The 14,658-nt window shown below is 44.8% G+C and overlaps 1 protein-coding gene across 1 annotated transcript in view; it reads left to right on the top strand.

Annotated features, from left to right (window-relative positions):
- Positions 1-14,658, top strand: part of prkcz (protein kinase C, zeta) — a gene marked incomplete at its 5' end in the record, with an annotated part of 473,324 nt that overhangs the window by 365,332 nt on the left and 93,334 nt on the right. Inside the window, 3 exons of the mRNA XM_084334199.1 lie at positions 3,707-3,842; positions 5,590-5,677; positions 12,480-12,599. Of these exons, the coding sequence (XP_084190325.1) occupies positions 3,707-3,842; positions 5,590-5,677; positions 12,480-12,599 (344 nt within the window). The remainder of the gene's footprint in view (positions 1-3,706; positions 3,843-5,589; positions 5,678-12,479; positions 12,600-14,658) is intronic.

The following is a 14,658-nucleotide window of genomic DNA, read 5'->3' as shown; positions in this document are numbered from 1 at the left end:
TGGATACACTAGGGGGGTATTCCGGTCGCTTGTAAGACAACTGGAGAAGGGGGGGGGGGTAGAGTCTGGCTGTATCCGTCTGGCCGAGGGTATCCTGGGAGAACCCACGGTTGTGCGGCTCGGTGCCTCAGCGATCCTCGATCCACAGATGAAAGCAGTTGGACTCTCTGTGGGCCGGCTTCCTTCGGTCCACGATGGAGAGACGTGAAGCGACCTCGTCGTGTAGAGCGTCTCCTCACCTGTCGTCCTCTCCGGGGGGGGGGTTTCCAACACATGGCAGTGTTGGTCTTTATCCATAGAATAATCACTGTATACAAAGCATAATCCGTGCCTGGGAAGGCGGGCTGTCGTCGGTAGAATAATCCGGTATGCAGGTCCACTCGCTCGTCGGCTCTGGGGCTCCTCGGGTGCAGCCTCACTTGGGGTCGGCCACCCTGGATAAGCAGCCAGTTCTCTGCCCGAAACGATGGGGTACTGACTACGATAGTATTCTCACCGCACGAAGCACTACATATGAATAGACTATTATTAGCTTAATAGACTACGTCCAACTCGACGATATAGTGCCAAATATGACTATTCAAATATTAATATACACGATGTCTCAATACCGATGGTAGGCCGAACTTGGCCTTACTCCCACACGTGGCGTCGCGGGGAGGCTTTACGTCTGTCACTCTATTGGAGGGTAAGAAACTGGACTAAAAAGGAAGTCCTACTTTAGTAGCGCAGTATATATACGCACTATGAACAAATAGTACCGTTAGTGGTGCGGTAGCCAGATTCCTACGCGGAACTAGGACTTGTTCGTACATGTTGAGCGGTACGTTTGAACTGGGTCTGGGGGGTATGGCAGCCTGGCACCAAGGTCTCGACCAATAGTAGAATGGAGACTATTATGGGATGTTCAGTAGGCTAGAATGGATATTCAATGCATATTGTACAAGGAATATACAAGGGATATCAGGGAATATTAGAGAATATACAAATACAATTAAATATATATATATAAATAAATATATATATTCGGTTTAATCTGGCCCTTCACAACAATTAGGCAATAAAGAAATTTGAATATATACTACTAAACAGTATACACAAGGTGCAGGTGAGGTATGAGTATGTACCATAACTGGCATGAGTATGTGTAGGTTTTGGTGGTTAAGAGTCAGACACAATTAGTGGTCAGACATTCCGAATAGTTCTCACATTCTGCAGCCATTAGTTCTCCAGCTGCTGGCAGCAGTCCATGCCCACAGTTGTGGAGCCTGATGGCCGCTGGCACAGAAGGACTGGCCGAGGCGGTTAGTGGAGTGTCGGGGGGGTATGCGTCTGTGGCTGAATGTGCTCCTTATCTTGGCTAGCTCCTCATAGAGGGGGTGGGAGGGGTTCTCCAGGATAGTGGCCAGCTTCCTTCTCATCTTCTCGCCCGCCACCTCGTTTGACCAGCTCAACCACCACAGAGCTAGCCTTCCTCACCAGCTTGTTCTTTTTTTTTGTTGTCCCTTGAGTTGATATGATTCATGAGATCAGAGAGCATGAATGAATGAATGAATGAATGAATGAAAACTTTATTTAACAGATTGCAGAATGGGTACAATACAGTACAGCTCAATACATACAATTGTTAAGGGGATGCAGACCTGAGAAAGACGTTTGTCTTGTTTCCATCAGGGTCCCCCATTTTCAATTCATATAGACATATATGACATACATGACATACAGATAGTCAGTACTGCTACATCTATACATTTATGACATACCAGATTGTACAGTACAGATATACAGAAATACAGTACTGTTTGTGATACAGAAGGAGTCAAGAAAAGGGAGTATATACATTTGATGTAGAAACTGTACATTGGAGGAGGTTGGGTGGGGGGGGGTTGGGTACATTGGGATATTGACAACCATACTGGGTAATTTACATTGGAGGTGGTTGGGGGGGGGGGGGGGGGGGCCGGGGGGCACACTGTATAAACAAGTAACACTGTACATTGGGGGGGGGGGAGGAGACACTGTACAAACAATGCATGATAATTATTGTGTCACTATTCTCATTTTCAATGAAAAACATATTAAAATGATCATGATGTGATATTTGCAGAGATCTGCACCAAACAAATAATGTTTTCTCAAGTCTCTAGAAAGGTTTTGTAGGTTGGCACATCTCTGCAACACCACAACACTTAATTTAGAATGGTATTTTGACACACAGTTTGTGGTTTAAAGATCCCCTCCACTGAAAATAATCTTTCTTATGGTTAACTCCTCTTGGTCATGACTTTGACCATACAGGTTGTTATTTGTGCAGTCCTTGAGTGCTTTTTTACATTATTCCCCTGGGGAGGGAGAGCTTCTCTGTACTTCCATGGAATCTGAGTTGCATGTGTGATGTCACTAATAGGTTGAACCTATCGTGGTCCATTATGTGGTAACTTGACACCTTTAGCTTCAGAGTACACAGAAAGCTGAGTAGGTATTGGAATGTCTTGAAAGAATAGAAGCTGCAACTTGGAATTCCTGGTATCTCTTTTTTTAATAATTTGCTCCCATCCCCCAATTTATTCGTTGTGCCAATTCCCTTCCTGGTTGTTGCGCTACCCTACTGTTGGTCTGGGCAAGATGTAGACTACCACATGTCTCCTCCGATACATGTGGAGTCGCCAGCCGCTTCATTTCACCTGGCAGCTAGGAGTTTCACTGGGAGAGCGTAACGTGTGCGGAAGTTCACACTATCTCCCCCAGATCCCCTCCCTGCTGAAAAGGTGCCTCAACTTACCAGTAGGAATCGCTATTGCAACGACCAGGACTCATACCCCACCAGCTTCCCACTTGCGAACACTGACAATTGTGTTCGTAGGAACGAACGCAAGGAAGTAGCGCTGCCGGGAATTTAACCTGGGTTTCTGCGGCGGTGCGCTTAGACCTCTACACTACCCAGCCATGCCTGATCCTTGCATTCCTAATAAGGCTAAACAATTTGGTGGAAGAAAACATTTTATTCATTGTTATTCAATACAGAACATTTTGTAAGGGTTTAAATTTTGTTATTCATTGTTATTCAATACAAAGGGTTTAAAGTAGGGATGTTCGATATTGGCTTTTTTACCGATACAGATATACCGATATTGTCCAACTCTTAATTTCCGATACCGATATCAACCGATACCGATATATGCAGGGTTTCCCCCCCAAAAACACAACATTATGCATAATTTTCACAATAAATAAAATAATCATTTGTTCTTGCTTGCTTGCCTGGGTAAATAAAGCTTAAATAAATGTAAAAGAAAAGAATATATATATATATATTGGCTTTTTTACCGATACCGATATACCGATATTGTCCAACTCTTAATTTCTGATACCAATATTAACCGATACCGATATATGCAGGGCCCCCCCCCCCCCCCCCCCCCCCCCCGATATCACATTTTAATGCCAATATCGGCCCATAATATCGGTAGGCCGATAATATCGGACATCCCTAATTTTAATGCCAATATCGGCCGATAATATCGGTAGGCCGATAATATCGGACATCCCTAGTTTAAAGGGTTTAAAATACTTCAGGAGGGGATATTCTACATATACTATGTATGTATAATATATAGGTACAAGGTACTGTAACATTTCTCCTTTTATAAAAAGAAAGATTTTTACCGCAAAGTGCACCTCTTCCTCTTTTTCCTTCCTCCCTCAGATTCTATGCTGCTGAAATCTGTATCGCTCTGAATTTCCTGCACGAGAAGGGCATCATCTACCGTGACCTGAAGCTGGATAATGTTCTCCTGGACCACGAGGGACACATCAAGCTCACAGACTATGGCATGTGCAAGGTAAAGAGAGGGGGGGACTATGGATTCTTTAGTAGACCGTAGCACCGCGCGCCGCGGACGGCCTGACAAGACGAGCATTAATAATGCAGCCGATCAATAGCGAGTAGAAGTGTATTAGAGGGAAGTCTCTCTCTGGCTCTTTTTCTTTTCACGCTCTCGCTCTTCATTTCTCACTTGTTTTTTTTTTCATCATATTTCTTCTGTACGTTTCTGCACACAAACACACACACACACATTACACATTACACATTGTTTTCTTTACATACCGTACATATTTCTGTACATCGTCTGTCCTGACCACATATTCAGCATTGTGGCTACAGTATTAAAATGCCTGTGTATACTACTATCAGCATGTGTTAAATATGTATATATGTGTGTGTTGAAAATATGATACATTCCCGGAGCTTGTGTATTATATGCGTAACTCTGTTAATATCTGTTGTCGCCTGTACATATATGTGACATATACTGTACAGTATGTGAATAGGAGTGATGCATTATTTTCTCTTGTTGTGCATAACCTAGTCTGTTTTAGAGACCTATTTTAGTCATATTTCAGTCATACGTGAACAGAAATACCAGGGGCTTTGGTTTCTGCTTTGTAAAGAAAATAAGTGCAAAGGTTTCTGTTCATTTGTATTTTATTGTATTTATTTTATGGTTTTTACGTTCTTTGTATTTTACCCCAGTGCATCTTGTGTTTTTCTTCGATCGTTTATGTTCATATTTATGAAATATACATCTATATTTCTATTAAATTCACTGCTGTGTGTTGTGCTGCTGAATGAAAACCACACAACTTCCCCTCAGGGATAATCGTCTGCCTCTCCCTCTCCTCCACTCCTCTCTCTCTCCCTCTCCTCCTCTCTCTCTCCCTCTCCTCCACTCCTATCTCCCTCTCCCCTCTCTCTCCTCCACTCCTCTCTCTCTCCCTCTCCTCCACTCCTCTATATCTCTCTCCTCCACTCCTCTCTCTCCCTCTCCTCCACTCTCTCTCTCCCTCTCCTCCACTCATCTCTCTCCCTCTCCTCCACTCCTCTCTCTCTCCCTCTCCTCCACCCCTCTCTCTCCCTCTCCCCCACTCCTCTCTCTCCCTCTCCTCCACTCCTCTCTCTCCCTCTCCTCCACTCCTCTCTATCCCTCTCCTCCACCCCTCTCTCTCCCTCTCCTCCACTCCTCTCTCTCTCCCTCTCCACCCATTTCTCTCTCTCCCTCTCCTCCACTCCGTTCTCTCTCTCCCTCCACTCATTTCTCTCTCCCTCTCCTCCACTCGTCTCTCTCCTCCACTCCTTTATCTCTCTCCCTCTCCTCCACTCCTCTCTCTCCCTCTCCTCCACCCCTCTCTCTCTCCCTCTCCTCCACTCCTCTCTCTCCCTCTCCTCCACTCCTCTCTCTCTCCCTCTCATCCAATCATTTCTCTTTCTCCCTCTCCTCCACTCCTTTCTCTCTCTCCCTCTCCTCCACACACACACTCTCTCTCTCTCTCTCTCCCTCTTCTCCACTCCTTTCTCTCTCTCCCTCTCCACTCATTTCTCTCTCCCTCTCCTCCACTCCTCTCTCTCCTCCACTTCTCTATCCCTCTCCTCCACTCCTTTATCTCTCTCCCTCTCCTCCACTCCTCTCTCTCCTTCTCCTCCACCCCTCTCTCTCTCCCTCTCCTCCACTCCTCTCTCTCCCTCTCCTCCACTTCTCTCTCTCCCTCTCCTCCACTCCTCTCTCTCTCCCTCCCTCTCTTTCTCTCCAGGAGGGTATCAGACCGGGGGATACAACCAGTACGTTCTGTGGAACACCAAACTACATCGCCCCTGAGATCCTCAGAGGAGAGGACTATGGTGAGTCAAGACCACCACACATGGGGCGACAGTGGCTTAGGAGTTATCAGACCATCTGATTACCAGCGGCCGGCTGGTAATCAGAAGGTTCCCAGTTCGATTCCCGCTCCTCCCGGGCAGCGTGTCGAAGTATCCTTGAGCAAGACACCTAATTGCTCCTGATGAGCAGGTTGGCACCTTGCATGGTTGCCTCCGCCATCAGTTAAACAATCAGGTCAAAATTCAATTGAATTCAATCTTTAGACTTGAAATTACATTGAGGGGTAGCCCTCATTTTCAACACTGTAGAATATTTACAATCACATAATCATTATCAATACATTTTACAAAGTACAAAGAAGAAAAAATTAAATAGCACTGTACTAATAAATAGAAAATGTGTAATATTTTAAAACACTCAACCACAATTACAGATTAGTCATATTTGACTGCTGCAGGGTCATACTATACAGGATCTACAGTAACTGGACACTGTTTTTAATAGTCTGAGATGTTTCAGAGAAATTATTTTGTGAGAAATTGGATTAATATTTGCTCGTCTGCATTAATCTGGACGACAAAATTGTGTATCTGTTAGGGTGGCGTCTAATTTTGAACCCAAGAGCAGAACACAAGGTAGAGGAGAAGGATGCGGTTTAGGATGTTGGGTACCATGCGTGACAGGGTTGGAGTGACAGGGTTGGAGTTCACTGAATGTACAACAGGGGAAGAGGACGGTCTCTCCATGAGATTCCCAGGGAGCGTCCAGGCTGGTGACGTCTCGGGTGAGGCGTAGACCGGGGGAGCGTCCAGGCTGGTGACGTCTCGGGTGAGGCGTAGACCGGGGGAGCGTCCAGGCTGGTGACGTCTCGGGTGATGCGTAGACCGGGGGAGCGTCCAGGCTGGTGACGTCTCGGGTGAGGCGTAGACCGGGGGAGCGTCCAGGCTGGTGACGTCTCGGGTGAGGCGTAGACCGGGGGAGCGTCCAGGCTGGTGACGTCTCGGGTGAGGCGTAGGCCGGGGGAGCGTCCAGGCTGGTGACGTCTCAGGTGAGGCGTAGACCGGGGGAGCGTCCAGGCTGGTGACGTCTCGGGTGAGGCGTAGGCCGGGGGAGCGTCCAGGCTGGTGACGTCTCAGGTGAGGCGTAGACCGGGGGAGCGTCCAGGCTGGTGACATCTCAGGTGAGGCGTAGGCCGGGGGAGCGTCCAGGCTGGTGACGTCTCGGGTGAGGCGTAGACCGGGGGAGCGTCCAGGCTGGTGACGTCTCAGGTGAGGCGTAGACCGGTGGAGCGTCCAGGCTGGTGACGTCTCAGGTGAGGCGTAGGCCGGGGAAGCGTCCAGGCTGGTGACGTCTCAGGTGAGGCGTAGGCCGGGGAAGCGTCCAGGCTGGTGACGTCTCAGGTGAGGCGTAGACCGGGGGGTGCAATCCTGCACACAGAAACACAAGATTAGGTGGCGGCTGAGTGGCGCAGTGGGCAAGGCGCTCGCCATTAACGCAGGATATGCTGGTATCGAGCCCAGCTCTCGGCGTTGCTACCGGCTTGGCCGGTCGTCAACTAACACAATTGGCAGTGTTAGAGGGTGGGAAAGCCGGTGGGTGGGGATTGGACGTTGTGGACAGCGACTCCTACAGGTCGGTTGGTGCGCCTGTACAGCAGAATTAGGAAGTATCGGGGGCGCCTGAATACTTTAGACAACAAATGTTTGTTTCCGTGTCTGATTGGCCAGGTAATTTCTGGTCATGTGACATGTACGCCCAATCGTGGGACCGCAAGTTTATACACTGGTTAAGCTTAGGCGCTCTTTCGAAGTTGGTTAAGGTTAGAGTTTGTCTTAGAGCATGGCGATAGAACGCCTGCCCTTCTTTCGACGGTTAAGCTTAGGCACTCTTTCGAAGTTGGTTAAGGTTAGAGTTTGTCTTAGAGCATGGCGATAGAACGCCATGTAATTTGCAGGCTGTTAGACCCGGAAATCGGCGCAGAACTTGCTGTCCCACGTTTGGCGCACATGTCACATGACCTGGCCAATCAGAGCGCAAAACTCGAACGCGGAAACAAACATTTGTTGTCGAAAGTATTCACGCATCGGGGGCAGCGTGAGCCTCCCACGCGTTACTCCTCGCCACTGAGAGATTGCGCTGTTCAGGTGAAAAGATGCGACAGCTGCCTCCTCGTGTACCGGAGGGGACACGTGATGCAAGGCTTGGTCCTCACTGCAGCCGACCAGTGGGAGGCATAGTCTAGCAACGTTCGAGACAGGGGAGGGGAGAATTGGCGAGGTGAAATTGTGATCGGAGAAAAATTTAAAAATAAGGAGAAAAAGTGGATAAAAAAAAAGAAACACAAGGTTAGAGCAAGGCAGACACAGAGGCAGAGTAAGCAACAGGTTAGAGTCCTAGTACCAAGGCAGGTGAAGCAACACTCAGATGAGGAGTGGCAGGAAACGCAGGTCTCATATGGTGATGTTCTGACGAGTCTCAGGTGTGCAGATTGATCCTGGGCGACAGCGTGTGGAAGCAGGGATAGAAAGCTGCCCATATAAGGGCGTGGAAGCAGCAGGCGAGAGAGAGGCCCTGGCTGTGATTGTAACAGTAGCACCATTCAATTATATCAAAAAGCCCCAGGATGCGATATCACAGATGTGTTGCCCAGCATTGAGTACTGTTAAACACTTCAGAACTACAAAATGTACCTTATCCACAGAATATCCCCCTTTGCTGTTTTCACAGTTTCACACTGTTTCAGTTTCCGAATGTATTGTTCTCTTTGTATTGTCTTTGGGGAGAGAATTGTTGATTAAAGTATTGATTAAAACTATCCTATACTTTATAAATAATGTGAATATTTGAAAAAAAATTGTAAACCTGAATAAATGGCACACACCATGAAGTATTCCTACCACCTACAACCAAACCATTGTGGACTGACAAAGATTTGGTATGTTCTATTATTTTCAATGGGAAGGTTAGTTGCTTTTCATCAAAAGCAAGAATTTGCCAATTACATCAAGTAGGCTAAGACCCCCCATAATTCACACTATGGTCAAACTATTTTGTAGTTTTGTTGTGGGTCTTGTACTTTTTCACTAAAGCAATACAGTATGTGCACCTTCATAATGTGTATGTTTTTGATATTTAATATAGAAATATGAATATACATCAGACCGGCAAATTCAGTTACTTTGGCTTTTTTCGCAGCCACCCCTAGTTTGTGGTGGAAAACACAGACACTGTTTCTCCTGTTGACCACCATTGTATTTGTTTTGTATAAAAACTGTCATCAGAAAGCTTACATTGTTTGAAACGTTTGTTTTGTTAGTGCATCATGTTATGTTAAGCTATTACTTTCCAACACTGGTCACCATTGAGTGTTCGCGCTATTGTGAAAAGTTATGTTGGATTTGTTTTCAGGATCCTTCAGTCTTCTCTATGATATTTCCCCAGTCAGCTGCAGGATATTTCCTCATTTCCCTACATGGACATAATATAAGTTTATGAACAAACACCATATAATCCTTGTTTATTCCCTGAGTTGTTTTCCCCAAAATAGAGGCGTGGCGATCAAAATTCAGTGTAGATGACGTATTGCTTCACAATTATTATTGTTTATAATAATTTTTTGAAGCCAGCATGACAAGTAGAGATTATATCTAGATGATAGAATAGATGATGTGATAATGACACATGGAGCCAGCATGGCATGTAGAGATTATATCTAGATGATAGAATAGATGATGTGATAATGACACATGAAGCCAGCATGGCATGTAGAGATTATATCTAGATGATAGAATAGATTATGTGATAATGAGACATGAAGCCAGCATGGCATGTAGAGATTATATCTAGATGATAGAATAGATGATGTGATAATGAGACATGAGGCCATCATTTCATGTAGAGAACATACTGTATCTAAATGATAGAATAGATTGATGCAGGTGGAGACTGGTGTGGTATTGTGCAGCAGTGCAGCCTGGTGTGGAAGCAGTCATGCACTGAATAGGGAGGTGTAGTCTGACGTCACTTTAGTTTCCAGCGCGGTCCACCCGTATAGGGATTTATCATTGGGAAAATGTATCATTGGCTATTGTAATAATTCTGCCTCATGAACATTGGCAAGCTTTCTATTTTTGCACACAATTTGTTCCCTTCCATCACTAACATTATTGTTTAAGCATTTTTGGTTGAAATAAAATGATACGTAATTATTTTACGATTAATTGATAATCGTTTCATGTTGAGCTATAGATTGTGGATGAATACACATAGAAAGGTACACCATGCCAATGTTCATGCTTAAACGAGACGATTTAGAAATGTGTCCATTGGAAATACATTGCAATTTCAAGCAAGGTGGACCGGCCGGAAACAACAATGACGTAACCACTACACCTCCCTATAGTGCAGTGTTTCTCAAAGTGGCTGGCGCGCCCCCCAGGGGGGGGGCGCAGAGGCATGACAGGGGGGGCCTTGAGATTAAAAAAAAAAGCTCCATGAAAATACCATATTTGGATAAGTTTGACCATTTCTCAAAATCTGAAAATCATTATTTAATAAAACACAGAAAAGGATCACCAAGTTACTCTCGATAAAAAAAACTTTACAGACAACATTGAGACAAAGCTTCCTGACACATCTCCATCCAAACTCTTGGAAGAACTCATTGAAATCTCATCTGATACCACCTGGAGAGCTAGTTTCAGAGTGTGGTGCTGAGTACCAAGTATCTCATGATGCAGCAGTTAAGGTGTTGATACCATTCAGCACCACATATCTGTGTGAAGCTGGCTTTTCATCCATGACAGCTCTGAAAACAAAATATAGGGCCAAGTTGAGCCTTGAGGATGACATGCGTGTTGCCTTGTCAAAGACTGACAGCAATAAAGACTGTTTGCTTATTTCCTATGTTCGCTTTGTAAATTCCCAGTCACTGAGTGAAGATCTGCTGTTTTACAAATATGTCAAAAACAGAGCGACAGCTGATGAGCTCTTCAAAATTATTGACAGTTACCTGACAGAACATGGACTGAAATGGGAGAACTGTGTGGGCTTTTGCTCTGATGGTGCGCAGGCCATGGCAGGGAAAAGGAGGGGGCTACAGGCGCTCATCAAGGGGGTCTCGCCAAACGCGCAATGGACGCACTGTAAATTCACAGAGAGGCGCCAGCGTCAAGACAGCTTAGCCCTGAGCTGAATGAGGTTTTGACAGAAGTTATAAACGTGGTAAATTTCATCAAAACCCGAGCCCTGAAAGCGCGCCTGTTCTCTGCGCTGTGTGAGGAGATGGGAGCTGACCATTCTGCAGTGCTGTTTCACAGCGAGGCAAGGTGGCTCTCGCGAGGGAAGGTGTTGTCAATTTGAAAGGTCACGATATTGGTGTTATTTCAATCAATTTAAACATGGCCCATTTCATGACTATTTTGTTGGGGCGAGGGGGGGGGGGGGAGGGGGCCCAAGATATTTTGGTCCGCCAAAGGGGGGCCTGACAGAAAAAGTTTGAGAAGCACTGCTATAGTGGGAGGCAGATGGACCTGTTGACAAGGTTTTAGCTTGTTCGTTATGGTTGGTGCACATTCTGGACAGCTGATCAGAATGATTCTGTCTCCTGCATGAACTAATGTTGAGCTACATTGTGTCTCCCAGTGGGAAGCCATTTTGCAACGTTTCTATGATGACACTGACCCATCCTTTTCATATAATCCTAGCCTTGCTGTCCTCCATGCTTTCCTGTAACGTCCCCAGGCCCGGCCCTTGCTGGGCCGGGCATTAGAATGACAGTGGACATTTCCTCCCTCCTGACATTGGTCCCCTACCTCCCTCTAGTGACCTAAGCCTGATGGTGCAGGCGGCCATCTTGTGTTGGTTTAAAGTAATAGAATTAATTTATAATTATTTGTTATCCTGGGCTCTTCCTTCCCTTGTTTGATTTCGTCCTCCTGTCTGGTTGTTGTATGTGATTATGCCTTTTGTGTCCAAGTTGAGTTTTCCTAGTGTGTTCTTATTTTTGCATTCTATATTATTGTCTGGGCTCGCCAGCTGTTAGTAATTCAATCAAGGGTAGTATTTAAGTGTGGTCTGCCCTCACTTCATTGTGGAGTCATTGTCTCCTGTACCCTCCTTGCTACCCTCACTCCTCCATGTTCCTTGCCCGTCGTGCCTCTCCATTCCTTGTGTCATGTTCTTAAGTTTTATAAGTAGTTTATGTATTCCGTTTTCGTTCATCTTTGTTTTGCTGTGTCCTTCAGTGTTTTGTATTGTTTTCGTCGTCCCAGTAAAGTCTGTATATATTTCCACGTATCCTGCCATCTCTGCCTCCTCTCTTCCCTGTCTGCAAATTGCGTTCTCACCCTCACAGCACCCCCAATCCTAACACTTTCCCAATAAAAAATATGAAGAAATATATTTTTTTGTATATAATGTGTGTTAAAAGTATATTTCTACTCATATCTAACTCTCAGAGAGTATACTTGCAATGTATTTTTGGTACTTAAGTGCTTTCATGTACTAATTCAAAGCACATGATTAGTATATTAATAGTCATTAATATGCTGTAAATGTACGGTAATAAAAGTACACTTGAAAAAAAATACTAAGATGTTTACCAAACTTAAGTTGTACTTTAGTAAACGTAAGTGCACTATTGATTGTGCTTAAATACATCAAAAGTAAAATTTCAATATATTATGTTATGTACAACTTTTACAACTTCAGTGGTTTCAATTTAACACAACCGTTATTGTATTTTCTGATTACTGTACATGAATAGTATACTAAATTATGCAAAGTATACTTTCAAAAACATTTTAACTTGGGTTTCCCCAGGCTTCAGTGTGGACTGGTGGGCTCTGGGCGTCCTGATGTTTGAGATGATGGCCGGAAGGTCCCCATTCGACATCATCACCGACAATCCAGATATGAACACAGAAGAGTACCTCTTCCAAGGTGAGAGACACATGGTAGGAGACAGACTGTGATGATAGACAGACTGTAAGAGATTGACTGTAAGAGACAAACTGTAGACAGACCGTGGAAGATAGACTGTGAGAGACACACTGTAGGAGACAGACCGTGGGAGACAGACTGTGAGAGACACACTGTAGGAGACAGACCGTGGGAGACAGACTGTGAGAGACACACTGTAGGAGACAGACCGTGGGAGACAGACTGTGAGAGACACACTGTAGGAGACAGACCGTGGGAGACAGACTGTGAGAGACACAATGTAGGAGACAGACCGTGGGAGACAGACTGTGAGAGACACACTGTAGGAGACAGACCGTGGGAGACAGACTGTGAGAGACACACTGTAGGAGACAGACCGTGGGAGACAGACTGTGAGAGACACACTGTAGGAGACAGACCGTGGGAGACAGACTGATAGACAGACTGTAGGAGACAGACACAGACTGTGATATACAGACTGTAATAGATAGACTGTGAGAGAGAGACTGTAAGAGACAGATTATAGGAAACACTGTAAGAGACAGACTGTAAGAGACATATTGTAGGAGACAGACTGTAGAAGACAGACTGTGAGAGACAGATTGTATGAGACAGACTATGATAGACAGACTGTCGGGGACAGATTGTAGGAAACAGACTGTAAGAGACAGACTGTAGAAGACAGCTTGTAAGAGACAGACTGTAGGAGACAGCTTGTAAGAGACAGACTGTAGGAGACAGCTTGTAAGAGACAGACTGTAGGAGACAGACTGTAGGAGACAGCCTGTAAGGAGACAGCCTGTAAGAGACAGACTGTGTGGGAGATATTGTAGGAAACAGACTGTAAGAGATGGACTGTAGGAGACAGACTGTGATAGACAGACTGAGAGAGTATAGGCTATTTTCCCAGTCGACAAGTCAAGATCAAAACCAAAGGTAGCGGAGTCCAAGACCAGAACAAGTCAAGTCTTTTCCAAGCAGACCATTGCTACATGAATGATGTGCATCAAATTATTTACTATTCAGAATGTATTGGTATATAACCTACTGGAAGCAGCGGAAAACACTAGCAGCACCAGTATAATATTGTGTTCTCTGAGTAGATTTGTGTCAAGCCTCATGTCAAACTTGCTCGCATGACAAGTTGGAAATGTAAGGTTACTATTTCAGTCCTTACTATATGGAATAAATTTAGAGAAGTCTGTCGAACTCACTCCTCTTGTAGAAACACTGCCCTTCAACCTAACCAAGTGCACATTTTAGATTCTGCTTTTTTGTTTGCCTGTTCACATAATAAAAAAAAGAAAAAGAAAAGTTTGGCCAATATCAGATTCCAATGTGAATCGGTCACGCTCCTGAACTGACCCGCATGCGCAAATTAACAATAATGATGATGGATGTAAACATGAAAGACACTAAAGTCACAGTTTATGGTTCAATTTACAAGTTGATGTGCAGTGGAGGCCAACAATAAATAAATCAGACCTGTATCTGATTTAGGACCACATCATGAAAGTGGCCCAAATCAGAATTGAAAAGATCAGATTCCATGTGATTTGGGCTGTTCACACTTGTGAAAATCACATATATGAGGAAAAGAAAATCTGATTTGGGCCACTTTTGTCCACTTTTTAAGAACTACGGTTTGAAGAACTATTTTCACATTTTTAGTGGCTTTATCTGATGTCTTGCCATATGCAAGGGAATCTTCCACATCTTCAAACCGCTTTGCACTGGGATACACAAAGTCACTGGTGCTGTTCGTAGTAGCAGTTTATTGATTCCACAACGCAAGGCTCCTTTGTCGCTGAAGCACCACAAGAGAGAGAGACAATACACAGAACAAAAACACTATCACACACTATTGCCCCAGACACCAGAACAGAAAACATCTGTAGTATGTCTAACATGCTGAGTTAATAACATCTCTACCTGCTGGGAAGTCATAAATAAAGCATGAATCAAGTACAGTGTAACTATTGTAATGTTGTTGTTTCACTATTGAAAAGCTACAGTGGCTGTGTGAAAGTTTCTTCTCTCTGTTAAAGAACACGCCAAC

The sequence above is a fragment of the Notolepis coatsorum genome (genome assembly GCF_963971535.1).
Source record: "Notolepis coatsorum genome assembly, chromosome: 17".
NCBI classification, from domain to species: Eukaryota; Metazoa; Chordata; class Actinopteri; order Aulopiformes; family Paralepididae; genus Notolepis; species Notolepis coatsorum.
The sequence above is the reverse complement of the archived record's forward strand: the minus strand, read 5'-3'. Positions and strand labels throughout refer to the sequence as shown.